We start from the raw sequence: 12,484 nt of genomic DNA on the forward strand, positions 1-12,484 counted from the left end.
GGAAGGCGAGGCTATGAATTCTCTCTGGTCCAAGGTTCTCCTCCATCCTTTAGGACAGGCATTAGCTGAGCCTCCCCCCTTTTTATGCGACTCGCCTATTACCAGAAGAATCACGTCCGAGCGCTGGAGTCTTGCGCACCCAGACCCTTCGTGTCCCGGGGCCTGAACCAGTGGTTGAACTAACCTAGGCCATTCGGTGTCCAGATCCAGGTCTTTCGGAACTTGGAGCCTGCCGCAAAGAAGTCTAGAGCATTTATTTTTCTCTATCTTTCTACTATTATGCCTCCTACACGGTGTTAAAATAATAAGTGTTCGTGATAATAGTATGCAGAGGTCCGGGGGTTCCAGGCAGGTGCCAGAACTCTCAAATTGGAGGTAAACAAGCCAAGGGTTCATGATGTGACCCTGAGAGACATCACTAACCAATTTCAATACTAGCATGCTTTCCGGTGAAAGTCGAGAGTGATTTCGTCCCTGCCAAGCTGGTAGCGCGTGGGGCGGAGATTGCGCGCCGAGAAGCGAGGCCATTAAAACCTCATTTGAACGGCCTTGGTTGAACTCAGTGTTCGACTAAGAATCCTCTGGGGCCTTGGCCTGGGCTTTGAGGTGGTTATTGGATGGTGCTGCTTTCCCACTACCGAAGGAAGATTGTCTATTTAACATGGTCATAGGTTCCTCCGTTAAAATAGAGCCCTTTCAATTTACTGCTGCGTTTTTACACCACGTCGATTTGAACAACCTATTTTCCCTGTTAAGTAAATTTCATTGACTGGAAGCATGACTACCCTTTCAGCCGGCGGCGGTTCCTGGACCTTCTACAACTATGGCCCCCTCACGACAACCTATACTCCCGCGCCGAGCTGCTCGGCCACGGACAGAATCTTCCTTGGAACCATCGACTCGGATGGCTTACCTTACCTTACGTACAATGTACAATGTGAAACGACATGGTTTTCAGACTGTGTGCCTTCCGCTACTGCCACGCCTTCGGTGACTTCGGATGGCTGGAGGGCTTCCGTTGGGAACTACTACTCACCGGGTCTATACTGTCCCTCCGGTTGGGAAACGGTTGGACAAGCCGCGCGCGATGGTAACAAGCCTTATACGACATCAGGAGTGATGAGCTTCGGTGCGAGTGACCGGGCTCTGTACTTGTCCTACGACTACATACCCACTCTGTTGGCGAAAAATTTGCAACCCAGCGAGACTGTTGCGCTCTGTTGCCCAAGGTATATCTGTCCGTTGATAGACAAGCTCTAACTTCATGATACTAATACATATTCTAGCGGCTACACAGCAGAGATCGCAGGTGGATGCTTCACCACGGTCCCCTCGTACACCCCCACGCAGGTTTGCGACGTCTACGAGAGCTCTATCAGCGCCATCGGCAGCTCCACTTCAATTTATACAACCGATGGTACCAAGACCGAGGAGATCGTCACGACCTTGACTACCGGTATGAGCCTTGTGACACACTCTGAGTCTTGGACTCCCGGCGACGGCTTTGCCGAATACTATACGCCCATCCGCTATATTACCGGGGTGACACTTATCCACCGTGAGAATGACGTTCAGGCCACTGGTTCGAATACGGCTACGGCTACAGCTACGAGGGAGTCTACGGCTACGGGTACTGCTGCTTCTACCTCAAATGCTGCCGCGAGATCAGGGCCGCGGGCGTCAAGCTGGAGTGGATTTGGTGCCGTTTTTGGCATTTCTCTTGCTTCGGCTGCACTGGGTGCTGCCATTATTTTCCCATTTTAAAATACAGGAGCTAAATGTATAGTGAGAAAACATTCCGTGATTAGGGTTTTGAAATGACATCTCATGTTTCCGACATGGAACGCGATAATAGTCGCCTCTGTATTTCGCAGCGGATAAGGAAAGGAATTCCGAGACGCCAAGGTATATTGCCTTCTAAACAAGAACCATAGGAAGAGCAAACATGAATTTGAGGGCGATGAGTGCCCCTGGAACATGGAGTAGAAGATCCTTATCCTTGTAAAAAAAGACGTTACACGTTAGTAGAAGCCTTGAGAACTTGTGCCGTTGGTTTAGGAACCATGCTCACATGCGTAGTGTGAAGGTAATCGATTCTCTCATAGTTCCTCTTTTAGGAAGACTTGGGTACATAATAATGTCGAGGCCCAGTATACTTTATCGACGTTACTTACTAGCTACATTATTTACATTCACGTTCCGAGGTTGGAAAGTTTTGTTTGGGCCGCTTGATCAAGCAGTCAGGCTGTCAATTTATATTTCCATTGCACCTGCCCAGGTGCATCTCGATCCGGTCCTCTATGTGAACTATGCATAGTTCATCGGACGTGCGAACCTGATTTTGAACACGCACAAAATGCGTCTGCCTACCGTAGACAAAAAATTCAATCCATGATCGAAAAGCAAAAATATCTTTCTTTCTTTCAGTTAAAAGAAAGAAAGGAAGATAAAAGGTCTTGCCCGGGATCGAACCGGGATTGGCGGAATCAGAATCCGCAGTGATGACCATTACACTACAAAACCAATTGATGTCTAAATTTTCCCCTGGTGTTTTATGGAGCCAAGAGTGTTTCAAGGCCTAATTTCCATATACATAGTAGTAGTACGTTAATCTTTCAAAGATACATGACTCATGCTGGACAGCTGCAGCTATGACCAGGGGTCGAGAGAACCGAAAGCTTACGAATCATTTATTCCAAACATGAAATGAAATCGAGGTGGGGATCTCAGGGGCTCCGACATTCGGCCCGCCTATGGCCCAGGTAGCTGCAAGAAGCTACACGTTTGCGCAGACACTTAAATACCCGCTGCTCTGACTCGAGGAATCAGATATGAAATATCCGAAACACACGAGGCTTCTACAGTAGTCCGAGCCACTAGACCGCCGAACCACCGGCCTCGGTGTTCGGCCTAATGCAGTATATCCGAGCGGCCTTTGGATAATCTCCGTAATCAATCACAAGAGCCGCCGCCATCATGCCGATAATCGCGATAGGCCCGTCCATAGAGCACTGGAGCACCCGCGGAGTGCAACACCCTCACGGCTAAAAGGCCGGAGTCGATACGGGGTGGAGACGGATTACTGGTCCTAAACTACCATAGACGTCTTTGGGCCGGCGCCGATTCATTTCTCTTTCCGGTTAGATACGCCAAAAAAAAAGCGAGCCCAAAGCTCGGAGTTTAGACAGGCGCGATGCCGAAGACGCGACCGCTGCTTTTTGATTCTTAATAAATCTTTTTCTTCCTTTATAGACTCTCTTTCCTTTACCTAGGTTTCTATACCTGAAATAGTGGCAGGATCTGTGATTAATACCCTAGGGTCGAAACGAAGCAAAGATTGATTCACAGGGTGGAACAAACGAATTGTGTTAGAGTTTCTCCCCGACGGTTCATTGCTGCACCGCCGTTTGCACGAGTCATTTGACAGGCAAGTTTACAACTCGATCTCGAATCTACCTGATACTTCCTTGCTCTGTCCATGTCTTCGTTTGGTCGCGATTCCCCTGATCACAAAGCCGCCTATTTATTTCCTTGGAGTAGCGCCCGGGTCAATAACAGAATCTAATACCATTCGTCTTAGCTAGTGAGCCCAGTCTGATATCACCTATAAGCCGGAAACTCTTTTGTCTCGAGCAGGAGAGAAATCAATCAAAATGACTGGAACTACTGAACATAACGCCCCCTCCATCGGCAGCACGAACACAAACGTTGCGCCGTCTGATCATTCAACTCCCGCAATGAGCGACCAAATGAACGATGACCTTGAAAAGGGCCAGCAGAAAATAACCGAGCCTACGGAGATACATGATGCCAAATTGGAACCCACTGAGAAATCCGACGCTGGGCCTTCTGGACCCCCGGGGCCAGGCCCGCCTCCCGACGGAGGAATCAAAGCATGGACAGTTGTTCTAGGAGGTTTCTGTGGTCTCTTTGTTAGTTTCGGATGGATTAACTGTAAGCCTTGGAGCACATCATATCGTGCACGGTGGAGAAGCTAACGATTGCAGGCATCGGTGTCTTCCAAACATACTACGAAACCCACCAATTAAGCAACATGTCAACCAGCACGGTGACCTGGATCACATCACTGGAGACATTCGTCATGTTCTTCGCCGCCCCAATCTTCGGCACCCTCTTCGACAGCTACGGCCCACGCTGGATCCTACTCGGCGGCACAATCTTCCACGTCCTCGGACTCATGATGGCGTCCCTCTCAACAGAGTACTACCAATTCATCCTAGCACAAGGAATCTGCAGCTCACTCGGAGCAAGCGCCATCTTCAACGCATGCGTGAACTCAGTCAGCACATGGTTTGCGAAGCGCCGCGCCTTCGCATTGGGACTCATGGCCTCGGGATCGAGTCTGGGAGGCGTCATCTTCCCTATCATGGTGACGCATCTTATTCCCCAGGTTGGATTTCCGTGGGCGATGCGGATCTGCGCATTCCTGATTCTGGGCATGCTGGGTATTGCGAACTTGACATTGGCGTCGAGATTGCCGCCGAGCAAGAGGCCGTTTTCCTTTTCGAACTTCTTTAGGCCGCTGAAGGAGATTAAGTTTGTGTTGACTGTTGCCGGGTGCTTTTGCTTTTTCTGGGGCATGTTCTTGCCTTTCACTTTCGTGATTACCCAGGCTGAGCGCTATGGCATGTCGCAAAACATGTCGCAGTATCTTATTCCGATTTTGAACGCTGCTAGGTGAGTTTCTGACTTTGCTTTCTTTGACGACGAAGTAACTAACGCATGCCGATTTCAGTATCTTCGGCCGTACCCTTCCAGGCTATCTGGCAGACCGTGTCGGTCGGTACAATGTGATGATCATCTTCAGCTACCTGTCAGGCATTCTCGTGCTTGCCCTATGGCTTCCGTCTCGCAGCAATGCCCCAGCAATCGTGTTCAGCGCACTATACGGCTTCGGCTCCGGTGCCTTCGTCTCTCTGGCACCGGCGCTGATTGCCCAGATCTCCGACCTGCGCGAGGTTGGAGTCCGCAACGGTACTTGCTTTTCGATCATCTCATTCGCCGCTTTGACTGGTACTCCGATTGGTGGTGCATTAGTCTCTGACGTGCTGCACGGGTCATACACGAGGCTGCAGGTCTTCAGCGGTGTGGTTATGGTTTCTGGAGCGACGCTGTTTGTCGTAGCAAGAGTGGTTGTTGGAGGAGCCAAGCTGAACAAAGTATAATGATGTTGATAATCAGCGGGACACGGGTCCCTTGACGCTATTTCCTGGATTGTGCATACAAATATTTGCATAGCGAGATGAATTTAATGCAGTGTAGACAAAAAGCAAGTCGAAGAAATGCAATGCTGGCGTGAGATATAGAAAATAACATCGGAAACAACTATTGCTAAAGTTACAGATCCTCATATCACGGAGAAAAGGCATAACAGTGCTAAATAGGTATTGACCAACTCCAAACAAGCCCAGCTATAATCCAAACGCCGCAGCACCGTCGCTGAACGATGCATGACTGAAAAACAAGAAAATGCCATGTATATAGCCGAGTCATGTAAATGCATCAGACCAGGACTCCATTGCGCATGTTCTCAACTGTGCGAATGCCCACTCCCTTCAATGTACTCAGCTGCGCCAGGCTGTCCACCTGGAATTGAGGTTGGTCGGAAACCATATCTACATCCGTGTTTGAGGATGCTTGGTCCATCTCACAGAGGCAGTCGACAATTGCCTCGGCCTTCTTGACGCCGACGCCCTTGAGAAGCTTTATCTGGCTGACATCGCGCGAGTTGATGATTGACAAAAGGTGGATAGTTCGGGGTGAAACGGACGGATCTTGATAGTCGTCTAGAGCAGCAAGATCATCTCCGCTCTTACGAAGGGCCTTGTTTGAGGCACGCTTCTTGTGCTTTGGACGGGAAGCACCAAGGAAGCCAGTCTCGTCATCGGAGAATCCACCCATAGCGGACTGGTCCATGTAGTCATGATCAGAATCTTCAGCCCGGCGTTTGCCCAGTGTCAGGGTGGGATCTTTCTTCAAATTGAGTGAAAGCATGCTGCCAAATTTTCCCTTGCAGGGCGGGGAGGCAGCATTGACAGACTGTCGCGGTTGAGACTTGCCCTCGACACGCTCTTTTAAAGCGGCAATCTTGGATGCCAGCTTCTCATTGTGTGGGAAATGAGGGAGTGCCAGCTGGTACATTCTCAATGCGGAGCTGTTCTCACCACGTGCCTGATGCTGCTTGGCCATTAGCAGATAGGACAGACCTTCTGCGCGAGCGTCTTCGGTGCCTTCGATGCGCTGCTCCAGTTGCTCCAACCGCCGCTGGAGCTGATCATTCAGCTCAAGAACCTGAGTCTGTCTTGACTGTTCGCTCACTGCACGCACAGCCAAGATCTCCTCGACCTTCTTTGCAACCATCTCCTCGATTTTGGCAGCAGAAAGATCCGAGTTGCTCAGTTGAGGTTGGGGCGGAACGAGCGTCTGACGAGGCTTCAATGAGCGTGCAGTGGGTGCATCAGAGGAGAGGGACGGTCTCTTGGACTCAGGCTTCCGTATCTGCGTCACGGGCTTCGGCTGCGCCCGGTCGGAATAAACACTGAATGCCTTGAGCGGCTTCTCCTCGTCCTTCTTGGCGGGATCCTTTGCAGCAGGGGCGGGCATGTTCACATTGACAGAAGCTGTAAGAGGGCGCAGCGGCTGTCGAGAGGCTGCCAACGATGGCCGCATTGAGGGTCTCGCGGGGCCCTTGAAGATCGGGTCATTCTCGACTTCACGGACTTCGATCTTCCTGGTGCGGTTGGCGACACTCAAAGAGCTAATGGTGTCCAGATGGTACGATCGAATCGGTGCCAGGTTAAGAATCATCACGGTCAGTCCATTGTTCTGTCCCAGCGAAAGAATTCTGGTCATCTTGGACTCGCGGTACGGGATTCGATGCTGCTTCTTTGTGATCGCCTCGACGCACTGCGCCAGAACAAAGAGACTCTTGTTGATACTGGCTGACTCCACCATGCGCTCCTTGTCATTTTCCGTCCGGCGGTTGTCCTCCGAGCCGGCAAGATCAATGGCGGAAGCAGTGCTAATGCGAGTGCTGTCCGGTGAGGAAACGGTAACCTTGACACCGAGGATGGCGTGCGAACGAGACGAGTGGGCATTCAACTAGGCCATAATTGTCAACGCGCGTCGTGTCTATCAGCTTAATCAGAGACCTACCTTAGTCGCAGAAGTGGAACGGTTATTATTGGCCTGATCGTACAGTCCTTCGAATTCTTTCAAGCTTGTGCACGGTTTCTCCGTCAGACCACAAACGACAGTCTTGCCGCCATTGTCACGCAGTGGAAGACCGGCCAGAGTACGCTTCTCGGGCGGCTCGAACAGATCATACACCTTATCGTTATAGATCTCGTAGTAGCTGAGGGAGACCTGAACCGTTGTTTCGCCGTCGGTATCTTTCTCAATCTTCCGGCTACGTCGGTAGATGCCACTCAGGAGTCGAGGAATGACACCTCTGTCGGCGAGGCTTTTCCCACCACGCATCGTGTGTGTTTTTCCAGTTCCCGTGACACCGTATGCGAAGATCGTGACGTCGAATCCGTTGAAAAGGTGCTTGATGGTGGGCGCGACTGCAATTGATCAGCATCAGCTATCGACCGGGTATTTCTCAAGCTCCCATGGCAAACGGCACTCACCCTCGGCATCGAACAACTCCTGCTGTGCCACCTCCGCATCGTACACAGCACTGAACTGGAAGGTGTATTCCTCGCCTCCGTTCTTAGGATTGGGGATCCGCACCACGTTGTCCCTGTCCCTCAGCGCCGCCAGCTTTCGGTCGCCATTCACGGACTGTTGTGACTTGGACTCGGCAGGGGCAGAGGAGCCGGTGCGAACAATAACGTCGAGTTCTCTCTCGGTCTTGAGGAGGGGTCGAACACGCGCAACGACCCGGACACTCATTGTGACGGTTCACACATCCACGGATTTCCCGACTGACACTCGATTGATCGAAACAATGGCGAACGGACCGAAAAAGGAAAGAGAAGATATAATTAAATATCCCCCTCCCACAAAAGAAAAGAAACCTACCTACCTACCTTTGGGTGGATGTTGAACTGAAGATGGTACGGTGGAGGAGTTCACGGAAGACACTTGTGGTGGTTTGTTGGCAGGGCAACCACCCTTCTTGAATTCCAGCGCGCTACTCAGCACCATGGTACCTTATCTTGAGTAGATTGAAGTAGAAATGACCTTGGACTAAATCAGCTTTTGATATGATTCAACTGTTTCTATCTGTGAGAAAAATATACAACTTTGTCTAGCGGAGTATACCTAGATCCGCTCGATGTACTGTGTATATTCCAAGTTCGGCACCGGCCAACTTGTGTACTGAGCAGTCAACTGGTTCGCACATGGACCATATGCCTTCTTAACGAGTATATATGTAATTTCCACACACTATGGCTCTGTCGCCAGCATATAGGGAGACTGGAAACCATGCAAATATCAGATGTCAATCTTTATACATCGAACTTCACAGCCGAAGCTCACATGTGGCCGGTCGCGTGTGATTGGCTGGACGGCTCTAACCTAGAGGCCACAGTATCCCATCACCGCCTCTCCGTGCGTTGAACCCCCTCCATTATTCTCGAGGCATCGCTCTTCCCCGTCTTGTTCTTGTATCAGAGTCGGTACAGCTCTGTCCGTCGCCTTATTCACTTCTTGGCGACTAAGCTGACTGTGGGGTTCTAGCGAAGCTGTTACCCGCGCCCCCCCATCTCGACTCAACCTCCCCCCGAACTTGACCCCAACCCCGACCCTTCCTATTGAGGAATCCAATTCCGGCGACATACCCTCCCCCAGAAGACCTCCATGGCAGCTCCACAAGGGGGTTACCCCCCCTCAGGAAGGGCACGGCCAGCCAGGCTACGACTCCCCGGATCCTTCGCAGCAACAGTCACCCGTCCCCGCGCATGGTGCGCCCGTCCCAGCCGCGGCCGGAGGAAAGAAGAAGAGAGCCTATGCTGGCGAGGCCTTTGACTTTGGGTCAGGTGCCAACGCTGCGCTCGGTGGTCAGCCCACGGCCGGAGGTGCCTACGGTGCCTACCCCCAGCAGCCACAAGGCCAAGCCCAAGCCATGGGATATCAACAACCGGTGTATGGCGCCGACCCCAGCCAGATGGCACCCGCAGCAGCAGGCTATGCTCAACCTGCAGCCGACGTTGCGCAAATGACCCAGCAGTTCGGTGGAATGGGCATGGCTGAACCGCACCACATGCCCCCGCCCCAACAGCAGCCCGTGGTGCAGCCCGCTCGCCACGTCCAGCTCAACCAACTCTATCCGACAGACCTCATCTCTCAACCGTTTAACGTCGCGGAGTTGGACTACCCCCCGCCTCCTATTGTTCTGCCTCCGGGGGTATGTGCTGATTGACCCCGCCTTGCATCGACAGGGGCAATGCTAATAAATACAATGACAGACCAGTGTTTACCCCTCCCCCGATGCCAATTGCCCTCCGAAATACATGCGGTCCACCTTGAACGCCGTTCCGACAAATAACTCTCTTCTCAAGAAGTCCAAATTGCCCTTCGCCTTGGTGATTCAGCCCTATGGAGCTCTTCACGACCAGGAGGACCCCATTCCCGTAATCCCGGACCAGGTTATTTCACGATGCAGACGATGCCGCTCTTATATCAATCCCTTCGTCACCTTCCTTGACCATGGCCACCGCTGGCGTTGCAACATGTGCAACCTCACAAACGACGTGCCCCAGGCCTTCGATTGGGACTCGACACTGCAGAAGCCGGCCGACCGCTCATTGCGCTCCGACCTGAACCATAGCATGGTGGAGTTTGTTGCTCCCCAGGAGTACATGGTCCGACCCCCTCAGCCACTCGTGTACCTCTTCTTGATCGATGTTAGCTACTCCTCCGTGGCCAGTGGTCTTTTGGCTACCAGTGCACGCTGCATCAAGGAGAGCCTCGACCGTATTCCCAACGCAGACCGACGGACCAGACTGGGCTTCATGGCCGTGGATTCGAGCCTGCACTACTTCAGCATCCCTCGGGATCAGTCAGAAAGCTCCGAGGCCCGGATGCTGGTTGTCAGTGATCTCGACGAGCCCTTCTTGCCCATCCCCACCGATCTTCTCGTGACACTGAGCGAATGCCGGGAGAATGTTGAGAACTTCCTCGACAAGCTGCAAGAGATGTTCCAGAACACCCAAAACAACAGCTGTGCCATGGGCTCGGCACTGCGTGCCGGTTACAAGCTGATCTCGCCCGTTGGAGGCAAGATGACTGTCCTGAGCGCCTCTCTGCCCAACATTGGCCACGGAGCGCTCATCATGCGTGAAGACAAGAAGGTGCTGGGCACGAGCAAGGAGTCGAGTCTCTTGCAGACGGCCAACTCTTTCTACAAGAGCTTTGCGGTCGAATGCTCCAAGGCCCAGGTATCCGTGGATATGTTCCTCTTTTCCTCGCAATACCAGGATGTGGCATCTCTGAGCAACTTGCCTCGCTATACCGGTGGTCAGACCTACTTCTACCCCGGCTGGAATGCCGCCCGGGAAGAAGATGCCATGAAGTTTGCTTCAGAATTTTCAGCGTATCTGTCATCGGAGATTGGATTGGAGGCCGTTCTTCGGGTGCGCGCAACCACCGGTCTGCGCATGAGCACATTCTACGGAAACTTCTTCAACCGCAGCTCCGATCTTTGCGCTTTCCCCGCGTTCCCCCGTGACCAGGCATACGTGGTCGAGGTGGCTATCGACGAGACCGTTGCGAAGCCGGTCGTGTGTCTACAGGCCGCCGTTCTCCACACCACTTGCAACGGCGAGCGTCGCATTCGTGTGCTTACTTTGGCACTGCCCACTACCACCAGCCTGGCGGATATCTATGCCTCGGTTGATCAGCAGGCCGTGGCCACCTTCTTCAGCCACAAGGCCGTTGAGCGTACATTGAGCAGCGGTCTCGAGCCTGCTCGCGAGGCTCTTCAGGCCAAGCTCATCGAGCTGTTGACCACCTACCGCAAGGAGCTTGCTGGCGGTAGCGTCAGCGGCGGTGGCCTGCAGTTCCCGGCCAACATGCGTGGTCTGCCCGTTCTGTTCCTCGCGATGATCAAGAACGTAAGTCTTTTACCATTTATTATTCTTATATTTTTTGGGGCATTCCTCACCAGTTCTCATTTTGCTAACATGGATGTATAGCTTGGTCTTCGCAAATCCGCGCAGATCCCCACGGATATGCGGTCCGCCGCTCTCTGCCTCCTTTCGACTCTGCCCCTGCCTCTCCTCATCCAGTACATCTACCCCAAGATGTACTCTCTCCACGATATGCCCGACAATGCAGGTATTCCGGACGAGCAGACCGGTGAGATCACTCTCCCGCCGGCCATCAACCTGTCGTCCAAGTCTATTGCCAACTACGGTCTGTATCTCATCGACGACGGCCAGACGCAGTTCCTGTGGGTCGGTCACAACGCCGTGCCGCAGCTCATCGTGGACGTGTTCGGTGTGGCCAGCAAGGACGAACTACGGGTGGGCAAGCAGACCCTGCGGGCGGTGGACAACGAGTTCAACCAGCGCGTGCGCAACGTGATCGAGAAGAGCCGCGACCACCGGTCCAAGGGCGTGGGCAGCATGATCGTGCCTCATCTGTACGTGGTGCGCGAAGACGGCGAGCCCGGGCTGCGCCTCTGGGCACAGTCGACCCTGGTGGAGGACCGCGCAGACCAGAGCCCCAGTCTGGAGCAATGGATGGGTACTCTGCGGGAGAAGGTATGATCTTCCATATCTCCACCTCACTCCCCGTACTAACATGCCGTTCAGGTCGTGCAGTAAAGTCCGACGCAGTCGGTATATCCAGTACACCTTCATTCTCTCATGAATCCTACGTTTCCTTTTCTCAAACTTTCTCACACGCACCCGCCTGTATCATTACGCCGGGCCAGGATATCTGTCATGGACTTTGGAAGTAGACCACGGGGTTGTACGGGGACGGGGACGGGGTTGTATAGGGCCATAGACGCCCGCATGTTCTTTGACATCTATGTTGCTCTAGTAGCAGAAAATCGACGTCCGTTTTGTGTCTTTCCGTACAGAGATCAACGCGCTGAGCACTCCAATCAAACGCCTCCCCGGTGGTGAAACCGTGAAGCCGCGCGGCTCCAATCAGGAAGGAGAGACGGTCCATCGCAGTGGAGTCGACGAGTCACTGTGATTGTGACCAGTCTCGACAGTAGCGCCCTTTCCCAGCACACGCAAGACGTGATGGATAAGGCCATTTGGCGCTGGTGGCTGGTTCGTAACCTTGTGTAGAGAGAGAGAGTGAGGTGATGGGTACGCATACCGTACGTGTGGACGGTGGAGACGGTGAGCCAAGGTTCCTAAACACGGAGTCGCCCAACTGGTAGCAGTCTCAGGTCCCTGGCTACTACACCGAGATGCTGCCCCTCAACCTCCGACAGTAGCGCGTAAATCGTCCCATTTCAACCCCCTGATTCTTTTCTGGTAGCTGCCCCACCAAT

General features: G+C 52.9%; 4 protein-coding genes across 4 annotated transcripts; 3 read left to right on the forward strand and 1 right to left on the reverse strand.

The window, feature by feature from the left end:
* Positions 1-777: 777 nt before the first annotated feature.
* N7498_009307 (uncharacterized protein) lies at positions 778-1,764 on the forward strand (the record flags this gene model as incomplete). Its single annotated transcript, XM_058456363.1, has 2 exons — positions 778-1,229; positions 1,287-1,764. 2 exons carry the CDS (start codon positions 778-780, stop codon positions 1,762-1,764), a joined length of 930 nt encoding a protein of 309 aa, XP_058303262.1.
* Positions 1,765-3,653: 1,889 nt separating this feature from the next.
* Positions 3,654-5,186, forward strand: N7498_009308 (MCT family MFS transporter; the record flags this gene model as incomplete). The annotated part of the gene is made up of 3 exons (XM_058456364.1): positions 3,654-3,954; positions 4,008-4,698; positions 4,757-5,186. The coding sequence occupies 3 exons, from the start codon at positions 3,654-3,656 to the stop codon at positions 5,184-5,186; spliced, it is 1,422 nt and encodes a 473-aa protein (XP_058303263.1).
* Positions 5,187-5,523: 337 nt separating this feature from the next.
* N7498_009309 (kinesin family protein) lies at positions 5,524-8,057 on the reverse strand (the record flags this gene model as incomplete). The annotated part of the gene is made up of 3 exons (XM_058456365.1): positions 7,653-8,057; positions 7,177-7,586; positions 5,524-7,122 (listed from the first exon to the last, which is right to left on the reverse strand). Exons 1-3 carry the CDS (start codon positions 7,915-7,917, stop codon positions 5,524-5,526), a joined length of 2,274 nt encoding a protein of 757 aa, XP_058303264.1. The 5' UTR covers positions 7,918-8,057.
* Positions 8,058-8,454: 397 nt separating this feature from the next.
* Positions 8,455-11,977, forward strand: N7498_009310 (COPII subunit SEC24; the record flags this gene model as incomplete). The annotated part of the gene is made up of 5 exons (XM_058456366.1): positions 8,455-8,522; positions 8,710-9,376; positions 9,438-11,084; positions 11,166-11,735; positions 11,787-11,977. The coding sequence occupies 5 exons, from the start codon at positions 8,455-8,457 to the stop codon at positions 11,796-11,798; spliced, it is 2,964 nt and encodes a 987-aa protein (XP_058303265.1). The 3' UTR covers positions 11,799-11,977.
* Positions 11,978-12,484: the final 507 nt, after the last annotated feature.

This window comes from Penicillium cinerascens (assembly GCF_028974065.1).
Source record: "Penicillium cinerascens strain IBT 15544 chromosome Unknown scaffold_4_segment0_segment1, whole genome shotgun sequence".
In the NCBI taxonomy this organism is placed as follows: domain Eukaryota; kingdom Fungi; phylum Ascomycota; class Eurotiomycetes; order Eurotiales; family Aspergillaceae; genus Penicillium; species Penicillium cinerascens.